The 12,945-nt window shown below is 45.8% G+C and overlaps 1 protein-coding gene across 1 annotated transcript in view; it reads right to left on the bottom strand.

Moving 5' to 3' along the window:
* The window catches only part of adgrv1 (adhesion G protein-coupled receptor V1), a 486,575-nt gene that overhangs the window by 11,321 nt on the left and 462,309 nt on the right, over nucleotides 1-12,945 (bottom strand). The window contains exons 87-88 of the mRNA XM_033017268.1: nucleotides 10,004-10,125; nucleotides 8,236-8,427 (exon numbers count right to left, since the gene is read on the bottom strand). Coding sequence (XP_032873159.1) covers nucleotides 8,236-8,427; nucleotides 10,004-10,125 — 314 coding nt within the window. The remainder of the gene's footprint in view (nucleotides 1-8,235; nucleotides 8,428-10,003; nucleotides 10,126-12,945) is intronic.

Below are 12,945 nucleotides of genomic sequence, written 5' to 3'. Positions count from 1 at the left end.
CGAAATGTTATCAGTCAATTCCCTCCACAGATGCTGCCTGACCCAGTGAGTTTCTCCAGCAATTTCTTTTCTGCTCAAGATTTCAGCGTCTGCAGACCCTGGTGTCCCTGCAATTACTTCTTCTGCAGTTATATCGGGCTCTGGTGAGACCACATCTGGAGTATTGTGTACAATTTTGGTCTCCTACTTTGAGGAAGGACATCCTTGTGATTGAGGCAGTGCAGCGTAGGTTCACGAGATTGATCCCTGAGATGGCGGGACTGTCATATGAGGAAAGATTGAAAAGACTAGGCTTGTATTCACTGGAGTTTAGAAGGATGAGGGGGAATCTTATAGAAACATATAAAATTATAAAAGGACTGGTCAAGCCAGATGCAGGAAAAATGTTCCCATTGTTGGGCGAGTTCAGAACCAGGGGCCACAGTCTTAGAATAAAGGGGAGGTCATTTAAGACTGTGGTGAGAAAAAAACGTTTTCACCCAGAGAGTTGTGAATTTATGAAATTCCCTGCCACAGAGGGCAGTGGACGCCAAATCACTGGATGGATTTAAGAGAGAGTTAGATACAGCTCTAGGGGCTAGTGGAGTCAAGGGATATGGGGAGAAGGCAGGCACGGGTTATTGATACGGGACGATCAGCCATGATCACAATGAATGGTGGTGCTGGCTCGAAGGGCCGAATGGCCTCCTCCTGCACCTATTTTCTATGTTTCTACGTTTCTATTACCCAATCCTCTTGCTTCCCGCAGCAAGGGGAGGATGCAAAGCAGAAGGTGCTGAGTGCAGAACTGAACAGCTGTAATGGAGGGAGAGTAGCCATCATGACTTACACAACAATTCGGTGAGAAGAAGTGGTCCTGTACAGTAGGGATCCGAGAAATGCCCCATGAAATGAAATGCTCAAGGAGAGGTAACTCTTGGACAGGTACATGGATAGGAAAGGCAGGTGAGACCAGTGTAGATAAAGCATCTTGGTCACATGGGCAAGTTGTGCAGAAGGGCTTGTTTCCGTGCTGCATGACTTTGTGAATAAGAGTGAATAATGCCAACTGTAATGCTCCAAAGACTTTATCCCAACACTTTAATGACCTCCCACATCAGGCTAACGCCAATTAAAACAGCTGTAAAACAAGTTTGGTAAGTAGTCTGAAGAAGGGTCTTGACCTGAAGCGTCACCAATCCCTTCCATCCAGAGATGCTGCCTGTCCTGCTGAATTATTCCAGCATTTTGTGTCTATCTTCAGTTTAAACCAGCATCTGCAGTTCCATCATAGAAACATAGAAACATAGAAAATAGGTGCAGGAGTAGGCCATTCGGCCCTTCGAGCCTGCACCGCCATTCAATATGATCATGGCTGATCATCCTACACATTTGGTAAGTAGACTTGGCTGTTCTGGCAGCTCAGTGGACCAGTAACCAAAGCTGCCATCATAAGAGTGGCACAGTGGCACAGTGGTAGAGTTGCTGCCTAACGACACCAGAAACTCGGGTGTGATCCAGACTATGACTGCTGTCTGTATGGAGTTTACACGTTCTCCCTGTGACCACCTGGGTTTTCTTCGGGTGCTCCGCTTTCCTCCCACACTCCAAAGACTGTCCCAAGTGCGTAGGATAGTGCTAGTGTTTGGGTCATCACTGGTCTGTGCAGGCTAGGTGGGCTGAAGGGCCTGTTTCCATGCTGTATCTTTAAACTAAACTAAAGTAGCAATGAAAGGCAAAGTTAAATTCAGACTCCCCTTGCAGCTTCTGGCTGCAGCCAACTCACCCTTTGGAAATAAATCAGCTCAGCATCAAAGACTTCCTGACAAACCTGCATGTAATTGTTGATGTGTTCAAGAAGGAACTGCAGATGCTGGAAGATCGAAGGTACACAAAAATGCTGGAGAAACTCAGCGGGTGCAGCAGCATCTATGGAGCGAAGGAAATAGGCGACGTTTCGGGCCGAAACCCTTCTTCAGACTGATGGGGGGTGGGGGGAGAAGGAAGGAAAAAGGGAGGAGGAGGAGCCCGAGGGCGGGGGGATGGGAGGAGACAGCTCGAGGGTTAAGGAAGGGGAGGAGACAGCAAGGGCTAGCAAAACTGGGAGAATTCAACGTTCATGCCATCCGGACGCAGGCAACCCAGGCGGAATATGAGGTGCTGTTCCTCCAATTTCCGGTGTTGCTCACTCTGGCAATGGAGGAGACCCAGGACAGAGAGGTCGGATTGGGAATGGGAGGGGGAGTTGAAGTGCTGAGCCACCGGGAGTTCAGGTAGGTTATTGCGGACTGAGCGGAGGTGTTCGGCGAAAAGATCGCCCAACCTCCGCTTAGTCTCCCCAATGTAAATCAGCTGACATCTAGAGCAGCGGATGCAGTAGATGAGGTTGGAGGAGATACAGGTGTACCTTTGTCGCACCTGGAACGACTGCTTGGGTCCTTGAATGGAGTCGAGGGGGGAGGTGAAGGGACAGGTGTTGCATTTCTTGCGGTTGCAAAGGAAAGTGCCCGGGGAGGGGGTGGTACGGGAGGGAAGGGAAGAATTGACAAGGGAGTTGCGGAGGGAGCGGTCTTTGCGGAAGGCAGACATAGGGGGAGATGGGAAGATGTGGCGAGTGGTGGGGTCACATTGGAGGTGGCGGAAATGGCGGAGGATTATTTGTTGTATTTGCCGGCTGGTGGGGTGAAAGGTGAGGACTAGGGGGACTCTGCCCTTGTTGCGAGTGCGGGGATGGGGAGAGAGAGCAGTGTTGCGGGGTATGGATGAGACCCTGGTGCGAGCCTCATCTATGGTGGCGGAGGGGAATCCCCGTTCCCTGAAGAAGGAGGACATTTCCGATGCCCTGGTGTGGAACGTCTCATCCTGGGAGCAGATGCGGCGTAGGCGGAGGAATTGGGAGTATGGGATGGAGTCTTTACAGGGGGCAGGGTGGGAAGACGTGTAGTCCAGATAGCCATGTGAGTCAGTGGGTTTGTAGTGTATGTCGGTCAATTGTTGATAGTGCTAATTGTTGTACCCTTTACATAACACAGGTGCAGGGCATGTTCCTGCTCTCCTGTGTGCAGTCCACACCAGTGTTATTTACATATCCTGGTTCAGTCTCAGAGGAGTGCCAGGAAAGAGCCTGCAATTTGGTGTTAAATATGTATTGACGACACCATTTCATGTATATGTGTGTCATACATAGAGAAGTGCTAATTGAAGTTTGTGCTGGGTGGATTCACAAGTTTGTGACCAAATTTACACTCAATATAAACTATTTCCATCTATGAACGGCCTTTTGATAATACAGGAAGACAGGCCAAACGCAAGCCATCTCTTAATGCTTTGAGACCAGGCATGAAAAGGAAGCATTAGATCCTCAACAATATATAACTGCAATATGATTCTGTAACTAATTAACCACATCAATTAGCGTGTGTTTATTCTGTACGTGGGAAGCACATTTTCTCTGGCCAAATACATGATAATCACCAGCAGGAAAAGTTCAAATAAGAAATCCAACAATAGTTAATTATTGGTTAACAATTTAAATTGGCTGACATATTCTGCACACACTTAAACTGCATAACAAACAAGAACTACCTTAATAGTACATCGTGATGTTTTTTTTTCATTCCACTAAAAGATTGTAAACCATTTAGTCATTGTGAAAGAAAGAGCTTAATGTTGAGTGGTAGTGCTGTAACCCCCACTATTTCAGGGAATAATGAGAGTTACTGTCGTCTTACGACTTAGACATAGAAACATAGAAAATAGGTGCAGGAGTAGGCCATTCGGCCCTTCGAGCCTGCACCGCCATTCAATATGATCATGGCTGATCTTCCAACTCAGTATCCTGTACCTGCCTTCTCTCCATACCCCATGATCCCTTTAGCCACAAGGGCCACATCTAACTCCCTCTACAATATAGCCAATGAACTGGCCTCAACTACCTTCTGTGGCAGAGAGTTCCAGAGATTCACCACTTTAGAAAGGCAGGCTAGATGCCACCTCCAGCTCCTGTTGGCAGTGAGGAGAGTTGCAAGGGGAAATTGGCAGGGAGCCGCACAGCTTTCTACTTTTACCACCATTTTGAGGATCTTTCTCCGAAACCGATGAGGTAATGAGAATTACCAACATGTGAAATCGGGCACATAACAAAGCTGGCCTCCTCAGCCAGCTTGTTCCAACATTAAACTTCTGTGAGAATACCGGATATTTAAAGCAAGGGTGTTTCCTTAATGCATGATAATAGTGTTTTAGAAGATCTCAGATTGCATGTTAATGAGGAAAATATGTCATCCAATGCATTTGACTTCATTACTACTTAGCAACAGTGCAGTGATGTCCCCAACATTGTCAAGGAAGCAAAGGGCGGCTTTAGATTTTATATTTTGTCCTGTAAACTTATTGAACGGGATCGCATGAATAACCGCTTATCTGAGATTAGTCTGTCAAAATGAAAATGCTTATTAAAACATTTTGCACATTACTTCAGCCAGCCATATTCTGCAGTTTTCTCTCCAATGTGGGGTTCCTGCGAATGGAAGATGCTGTGATGTGATCTTGCTCAAAAACCATCTCGCTTGTGAACCTTTTATGACCAGGTTTGCTTTGAAAGCTACTGGATATGTTCAAAATCATGGGAGGGCAAGACAAAGTGAATACAGAGACACTTCTCATCAGCAGAAGTAATTAAAAAAGGAACAATGATTAATATTAATTAGAAAAGGAACCAAGGGTGATAAGGAGGATACTCTGAAGATTCACCAATTTAAAACATGTTTGCTGTTTCTCCCTCCATACTTGCTGCTTGCTATTTGATATTTTTGGCATTGTGTCTGTGTGGAGTTTGCATATTCTTCCTTTGACTGCATGGGTTTCCTTTGGTTGCTCCAGTGTCCTTCCATGTGCAAAGACATGCAGATTTGGAGGTTAATGTACATTACCCCCAGTACAGGTGACCTTTTGTTACAACTGGGAAAGAGAGAGATGCAAGTTAATTTTCAGTGGGAGAGAAGCTGGGGAAGAGATGCTGGGGTCCAGGCAGCAGGAAAATGTGGGTGGAATCAAGGGAATGTAGCAGGCGGGATCGGGTTAAGGAAGTGGAATCAAGGGAAACATAGAAACATAGAAAATAGGTGCAGGAGTAGGCCATTCGGCCCTTCGAGCCTGCACCGCCATTCAATATGATCATGGCTGTTCATCCAACTCAGTATGCTGTACCTGCCATCTCTCCATACCCCCTGATCCCTTTAGCCACAAGGGCCACATCTAACTCCCTCTTAAATCTAGCCAATGAACTGGCCTCAACTACCTTCTGTGGCAGAGAATTCCATAGATTCACCACTCTCTGTGTAAAAAATGATTTTCTCATCTCGGTCCTAAAAGACTTCCTTCTTATCCTTAAACTGTGACCCCTTGTTCTGGACTTCCCCAACATCGGGAACAATCTTCCTGCATCTAGCCTGTCCAACCCCTTAAGAATTTTGTAAGTTTCTATAAGATCCCCCCTCAATCTTCTAATTTCTAGCGAGTACAAGCCGAGTCTATCCAGTCTTTCTTCATATGAAAGTCCTGCCATCCCAGGAATCGTCTGGTGAACCTTCTCTGTACTCTCTCAGATTAGGAAGACATGTAGCAGGTGGGATCAGGTTAAGGCGATATGGCTGTGTAATTCGCAACTGTTACGGTTGTAGCCGATAATGATATGGCCTTTACTTAAAATCCAGGGACTAATGTTTGACACCACAATTTGCTTGAAATGATTTTTATTGTTCTTATCAGCCCTGAAGACAAAGTAACAGCAATAATCCTAGTACTTTTCCATTGTGTTCTTACCACATCCTCTTAACAGATATCTATGTGGCAGGCGGACTCTTCATCCCCTAAGTCTACACATGTTAAAGGGAAGCCAATGTCAACAGAATTAGCAGGAGTGAGTCCCTTGCTTGGCAACTCAGCAGCATTCAGGCGATTCCGTGCAAAACACTTTCACCTCTCTTTTCTAGCTTTCTCCCCTACTCCATCAATGTGAAGAACGCTCCTGACCAAAAATATTGTCCATGCATAGGAAGGAACTGCAGATGCCGGTTTAAACCAAAGATGGACACAAAAAGCTGGAGTAACTCAGTGAGTCAGACAGCATCTCTGGAGAAAATTAATAGGTGACGTTTCAGGTCGAGACCCTTCTTCAGACTTAGGTCTGAAATATTGTCCGTCTATTCCCTCTGCAAGTGCTGCCTGACCCGCTGTGCCTCTCCAGCAGTTTGTTTTTTTGCTCTAGATTCAAGCATCTGAAGTCAGTTCTAGTTTACAGTATTGCAGTTGCCAATTGGCTGCTTAGTCTGAAGGACGAAAGTTTAGAATATGCCATTTTAAAGGTGGTTTGTGCTGTCAATGGAGAGGTTATGTAAAAACAAAGACTTGGTCCAGCACGGAAAGAAACAGCTGTGTTTATGATGCACATCAAAGCAGGTTGTCGCTTTAAATCAGCTGTGGCTCAGCTGTTTAGGTTACTGGATCTGAGTCAGAAAGTTGTGGAAACAACGGCAGAGATCCCAGAATAAACATAGAGACTGGTTTTGTTCACCTGTCCAAAATGTATCCTCCGACATTAAGGGCGGCACAGTGGCAGAGCGGTAGAGTTGCTGCCTTACAGTGCCAGAGACCCAGGTTCGAACCTGACTACGGGTGCTGTCTGTATGGAGTTTGTATGTACACGCTAGAATTTAGAAGATTGAGGGGGGATCTTATAGAAACTTATAAAATTCTTAAGAGGTTGGACAGGCTAAGATGCAGGAAGATTGTTCCCGATGTTGGGCAAGTCCAGAACTAGGGGTCACAGTTTAAGGATAAGAGGGAAGTCTTTTAGGACCGAGATGAGAAAATCATTTTTTACACAGAGAGTGGTGAATCTGTGGAATTCTCTGCCACAGAAGGTAGTTGAGGCCACAGTTCATTGGCTATATTTAAGAGGGAGTTAGATGTGGCCCTTGTGGCTAAAGGGATCAGGGGGTATGGAGAGAAGGCAGGGATAGGATACTGAGTTGGATGATCAGCCGTGATCATATTGAATGGCGGTGCAGGCTCGAAGGGCCGAATGGCCTACTCCTGCACCTATTTTCTATGTTTCTATGTTTGTACATTTTCCCCATGACCAGCGTGGGTTTCCTCCAGGTGCTCTGGTTTCCTCCCACACTCCAAAGACGTAAAGGTTTGTAGGCTAATTGACGATACAACTGAAAAATTGTTCCTAGTGTGTGTAGGATAGTGTTAATGTGCGGGGATCGTTGGTTGGCACTGACTCAGTGGGCCAGAGGGCCCGTTTCTAAACTATATCGCTAAATTAAACTAAACCAAAGAGTTATCACACTCTGTTTACTAAAGTAACTACGTTCACAATATTTCATTGGCTGCACAGTAGTTTTATGTCTTAAATGAGTCAAGAGAAAAGCTCTATAAAAGCAAGATAGTACACCTCCCTTCCCATCCGTCTACTAGCCAAACTTACTTACGCGGTCCCTCCCCCTATTATTTGACACCATGTTGCTAAAGTTTGACCAGACCATAATGGTGGAAATGACCGTCATCCAGCACCCCATTTTCTCCAGAACAGCTACCTGAGGGGCAAGTAATCCTCCTATGGTTAACTGCATATTTGTTATTCTTCTCAGTGGATTGTCACCTTGTCGTGGTGGAGAAGCTTGTGTGAACCTGAGAGTGTTGCCGTCTGGAGCTATGCTCCTGGTAGGGCCACCCATGGCGGTAAGGTTGAGAGGGAGGTCTCTGACAAAGAGCAATCCAACCAAGACCTCAACGGTGGAACAGGCGGAGGACGATGGCTGAACTTAGTGGAGCGTCACAACGGCTGGGAAGGCGGATGAAGGCTGCAGCAGAAAAGGGTCTCCGGTCGTCTTGGACTCCATGCCACTGGATCCTGACCCAGATCTGTCAAGGACCGTGGGGTGGCTGTCTGTGCACCAGTCTCCCCACGTTAAACAAAGTCACGCACAGGCGTCCTCCATATAGGGAATAGCCACCTGGAGACACCCATGGTCAGCCATGACCGAAGGGGGCCTAAGAATTCATAGAGACACTAATCATGTTCATAATTTTTCATCTATTTCACTTGTAAGATTTGACTAACCACATATTTTGTAATGATAAGATTGCCCACTTGGACAAGAAATGATGTGCTGCCCCAACAATCTCAAGTATAAATGCAACCTTGAGATAAAACTTGGATGGAAGTGCAGTTCTGCTAAATGTTACCTCCTCCATTGCAGTGATTAGGTTCTGAGTGGACTTGCTGATCTCCCCTCCTACGGATGGTGCACCACTGCCTGTTGTCAGATAGGTTGACCCAGGACTGGGATGACCATTGATTTCCATACTGTAGCTGGCTTTCACTGGCCAGCAGAGTTGATTGTGCAAGACAACGTAGACCACAAAAACATACAGGCCCTGCAAAACAAAACCAAATATATCACAAACAGTGCAGTAAAGAGAGTCCATATTTTGAGGAAAAATAAACAAATCTGTTGAAAGCTTGGAAATAATTGGGTTGTGGAGGCCAAGCCTTTGGGTGTTTTTAAAGCAGAGATTGACAGGTCTGATTAGTTAAGGGCCTGTCCCACCAGCATGCGACTGCATGCATTTGGCGTGACCAAACGGAAGCGGCGTTCGCGCTAAGTTCGCGGTAAGTACGCGGTAAGTATGCAGTAAGTACGCACAAAGTTCGTGTGTGACGTAATTTACGTCATACTCACCAATCAGCTGGGCAAGAGGCGGGCCGACTGAATTTGAACGTCGCATGGCGTCGGGCGGTGACGTCATCACGCAAAGGCACGCCGGGCAGTGACGTCATCGCGCAACGCCACGCACTAGGCATATGACGTCAATACGTTGCATATGCCGTCAAGACGCTGCGTACGCCCTCAATGCGCCTGCGGGCCGACAGGCCGTTGGTGCGCAGGATTTTCGGACAGTGCAGGATTTTCGGAGCCCCGCGCGATGTCGGGACCAGCCCCGCACAACTCCATACGCCTCCGCTGTTCGAAGTGAGACCGGCCCCGCGCGGCCGTACGCCTCAAGCGACCACATGTGGTCGCGCTAGACGCATACAATCGCATGCTGGTGGGGCAGGCCCTTAAGGGTATCAAAATGTTACGGGGCGAAGGCAGGAGAAAGGGGTTGAAAGTGAAAGATAGATCAGCCATGATTGAATGTTAGAGTAATCTCAATGGGCTGAATTTAGGAGGGCTTCTTGCGAGGCTCCTCTTGCCTGGTTACAACTCAGACTATAATGATCACAGGAAATTAGAGATTTACCAGTCGAGTCTCATGTGGAAGATTAATGTGAGTAGGACTGTTTCCTTTCCAAACTTATTCAATTGCGTTTTAAGTTTTAGAAAATACTAATATATATGTAGCGTAAAACTGAACTACTAATTTAAAATATACTAATCAAGACTTTTCATCTATATACTATTAAAACTGTGTGGCTGCTGGCTGGCTGCCGGCTTTCTGCCTAACTTGTGGTTGCCAGCCTGTGGGTGCCAGCCTTTGATTCGTTGCTACGCCAACGTCAGACCTACAAACGCCCTGAATGTTTCCATTTCGGTAGAGATTTCACTTTTCATTCCAAGTATCCACTCCTCATTAAATTTCGTCAAGTTTATGTACTTGGTCTAGTATTACTGTATTTTTAAGATACCATTTTGGACAACAGGGGCGTCAAGATATCTGGGGGTCAGACAGGAATTTACACGTGAGGCTTAGACTGTATCTGGCTGAACGGTGGAGCAGGCTGAGACCTATTCCTACATTTCATGTTCTTCACATTATGGCTCGATTCAGACAGAAAATTGGAGGAGGCAAAATATGGGGGAGCCTACACTCAGTGGGTGGATGTAGATGAATAATATTCTTCATCGGGTAATAGAGCAAAGAAAGAATTAGATTGTATTGAAGGTTTTTCAGATGTTGTTATCCCCATGTTAGAGGCTAATACATTTACATGCAGGTGGACCACACTTACCTGCAGGATGTTGAAGATAACATACAGGACCAGCATCCAGAAGTGTCTGTAGGCCATGTACAGGCCTCCCCACAGCCATGTCAATGATATCAGAGTGAACAGGTACAGCACAAGAGGAACTTCTGTAAATATGGCAAAAGAACATATCAGGCTATTTCAGAGCACATTTCATGAATAGGAAATTCAAACAGGACCTGTTGGAATACCAGTAAAAGTTACCAGTGGTACAAAATGTATGTGCTTGGAAAACAAATTCATAAAACATAACCTTATGAGCTTTTCTTACCATTTCCATCATTTTTTGTCTGATCTTATAATGTTTTAATATAAATATCTCCAACCAATCTCCAGCTCGTTTATATGGGATAAGCCTGAATGCTGGGCTTCTATGTCAAATTATTTTGTCATGTTTTCAAAAGGCCTTGGTCAGACCCAATGGACAGTTCATCCAGCACCTTGCCCCATCACAACTCTCCATCCACATTGGCTTAACCTGTTCACTGCCACGATGTTTTTTCACTCTGTACTCTGTGTGCTTTTGTACTCTGGCCCAAGTATACTGGGGAGTGGCACTGAACAGGTTAAGCCAGCAGCTCAGAAAGTCTGGAGCCAAGTGTGACAATAAGGCAGTGAGCATGGAGGGGTAGGCAGCGAGAAGGACATTCAACACATCTCCATCTTCTCCTTCAGCCTGAGCTCCTTGGTTGACAACGTCTCTTGGGAAGGCCAGTTTATCCTCCACATAAGCCAGCATAGGAGGAACTGTGAGCTGTAGTACAGACACACAGTCTGGGTGAGCTTGTGAGAAAGAGTTCAGACACATGAGACAGGGAGAGACTGCAAGCAGGAACATAGATGCACAGCCAGAGACAGACAGTTGTAACTCAGACACCAGAGAGATTGCAAGCATTGGTTCAGTCGCATTTAGCCCTTTATCATTCTTGGCTAGAAGACTTCAAGGCACCTTGCACATTCCGGCAATTCAGGTGTGCCAATTCATCATGCTGGAACTGGTGGTAGCAGAGATAATTTTTCAGTGCAGTAGGGAAATTGCAACGGGTTACCAAGCTCTGTGATGGGTATGGTGTTGGAGCAGAGATCCTATTGTTGGTAAGATGCAATATTTATTTCTCTAACTACAGCAGCATGTTAGATGATCTGGACCATTATAAGAGATTCATCCAACTTACCCACTGCACCAAAAATGTTGTTGGTGAGATGCAGAGTTACTATTAAATAGACTTCAAGTGTATTCTGAGGCCCTGCCTTCAAAAACTCTCAGATTTATACTTATGTATATTGTATATATATATATACGCACACACACACACACATTGAGGAAAAAAAAGAGAAAAATCAGAAAAGTAAGTAAATAAATTTCCCAGCTGCAGGCGCAGTTGATGGGCACGGCAAGTGGAAAAGGGATTTATTAAAGCTTAAAATGAGAATAACTCTTACAATATAACAACAATTTCAACGGTAAAGATGAGATGTATTCAGTCCATTCTTTCTTGTTGTGTCTCTTGTTGCGTTCTGCAGCCGGGGGAGGGGCACGGCTTCAGGCAGGTGCTCTCGGGGGCCGGTGGGGATGGGGTGGGGGGGGGGTTGGAGCGCTGCCGTTGCCTACCACTGCCGTGGCCTACTACTACCGTAGCCTACCGCTGCTTGCACCTGCCATGGTCTACCGTTGCCAAGCCCTGCCGCTGCCTACAGCTGTCGTGGCCTATCGCAGTTGTGGCATACCGCTGCCGCTCCCCACCGGCTTCAGGCGGGGACCGATGGAAAGCATCCTGCAGGGGGGGTGGGAGACGGTTTCTGGAGGGGGCTGTCGGGGGCCGGGGAGGGAAGCGTCCTACAGCCGTGGGGGGAGGGGGGGGGGGTATTGGGTGGGAAGGGAGGGGTGTGGTGTGTGGGCGGGAGGGGAGGGGTGTGTGTGGGGAGGGGGTATGGGGGTGAGGGAGGGAGAGGGACGAGGGGGGGAGGCGAGGGAAGGTGTGGGTGTGAAAGGAGAAAAGACCAATCCACGCTGAATGGCAGGAGATCGATCCACAATGCACGCGCGACTTTTACGATTTTTTTTTTTTTAAACCTCGCTAACTTTTACATTAGACCACCGATCGTAACAAAGCTTGGTGCAATCGCAGCACAGGAGAACGGTGAGTAAGCTGGCGAAAAATCGTAGCGCTATCGCGTACCGTTTTTGAGCAAATAGAATGACCGTGCAAACCAGAAGATAACAAGATCTGAGCTTTAGTTATGTATAGATAACAGGCAACAAAAACTGTATTTGCTGTGTCCACAAGTGGAGAAGATCAAAGTTAATTGCAGAAATAAAATCCTTCAATTTTGATAAAGCTTTTTTTAAATTTAAGAAAGTAAGCTCATTAAGTGAAAAAAAGTGCATTTCAAGGGATTTTAACCTTGGTATGTTTTGTAAACCTATCAAAGATGTATGAAAATCTGTTACCATTTTAAAATCAAGTTGTCCGTGCCTTTTCCAGGTTAAGTATATTGGGCAGTGTGCATTGGAAGTTCAGCTGCTCTTTTCTGGTCAATTTGACCCAGGTCTCCTTCTTGGTTTATGCCAAGTTGGGTGACTGCTTTAAATTTTTTTATGAGCAGTGTTATTGACCCTTGAACTACAATATAAGAAGATGTGAGCTTCAGTTTTTTGCAAAAGACCGTATCATGCTCTCTTGGTGAGACCACACCTGGAGTATTGCGTACAGTTTTGGTCTACAAATCTGAGGAAAGACATTCTTGCCATAGAGGGAGTACAGTGAAGGTTCACCAGACTGATTCCTGGGATGTCAGGACTTTCATATGAAGAAAGACTGGATAGACACGGCTTGTACTCGCTAGAATTTAGGAGATAATAATAATAATAATAATAATAATAATAATAATAATAATAATAATAATAATAATAATAATAATAATAA

The sequence above is a fragment of the Amblyraja radiata genome, chromosome 3 (assembly GCF_010909765.2).
Source record: "Amblyraja radiata isolate CabotCenter1 chromosome 3, sAmbRad1.1.pri, whole genome shotgun sequence".
NCBI classification, from domain to species: domain Eukaryota; kingdom Metazoa; phylum Chordata; class Chondrichthyes; order Rajiformes; family Rajidae; genus Amblyraja; species Amblyraja radiata.
This window is presented reverse-complemented; position numbering and strand designations above follow the sequence as displayed.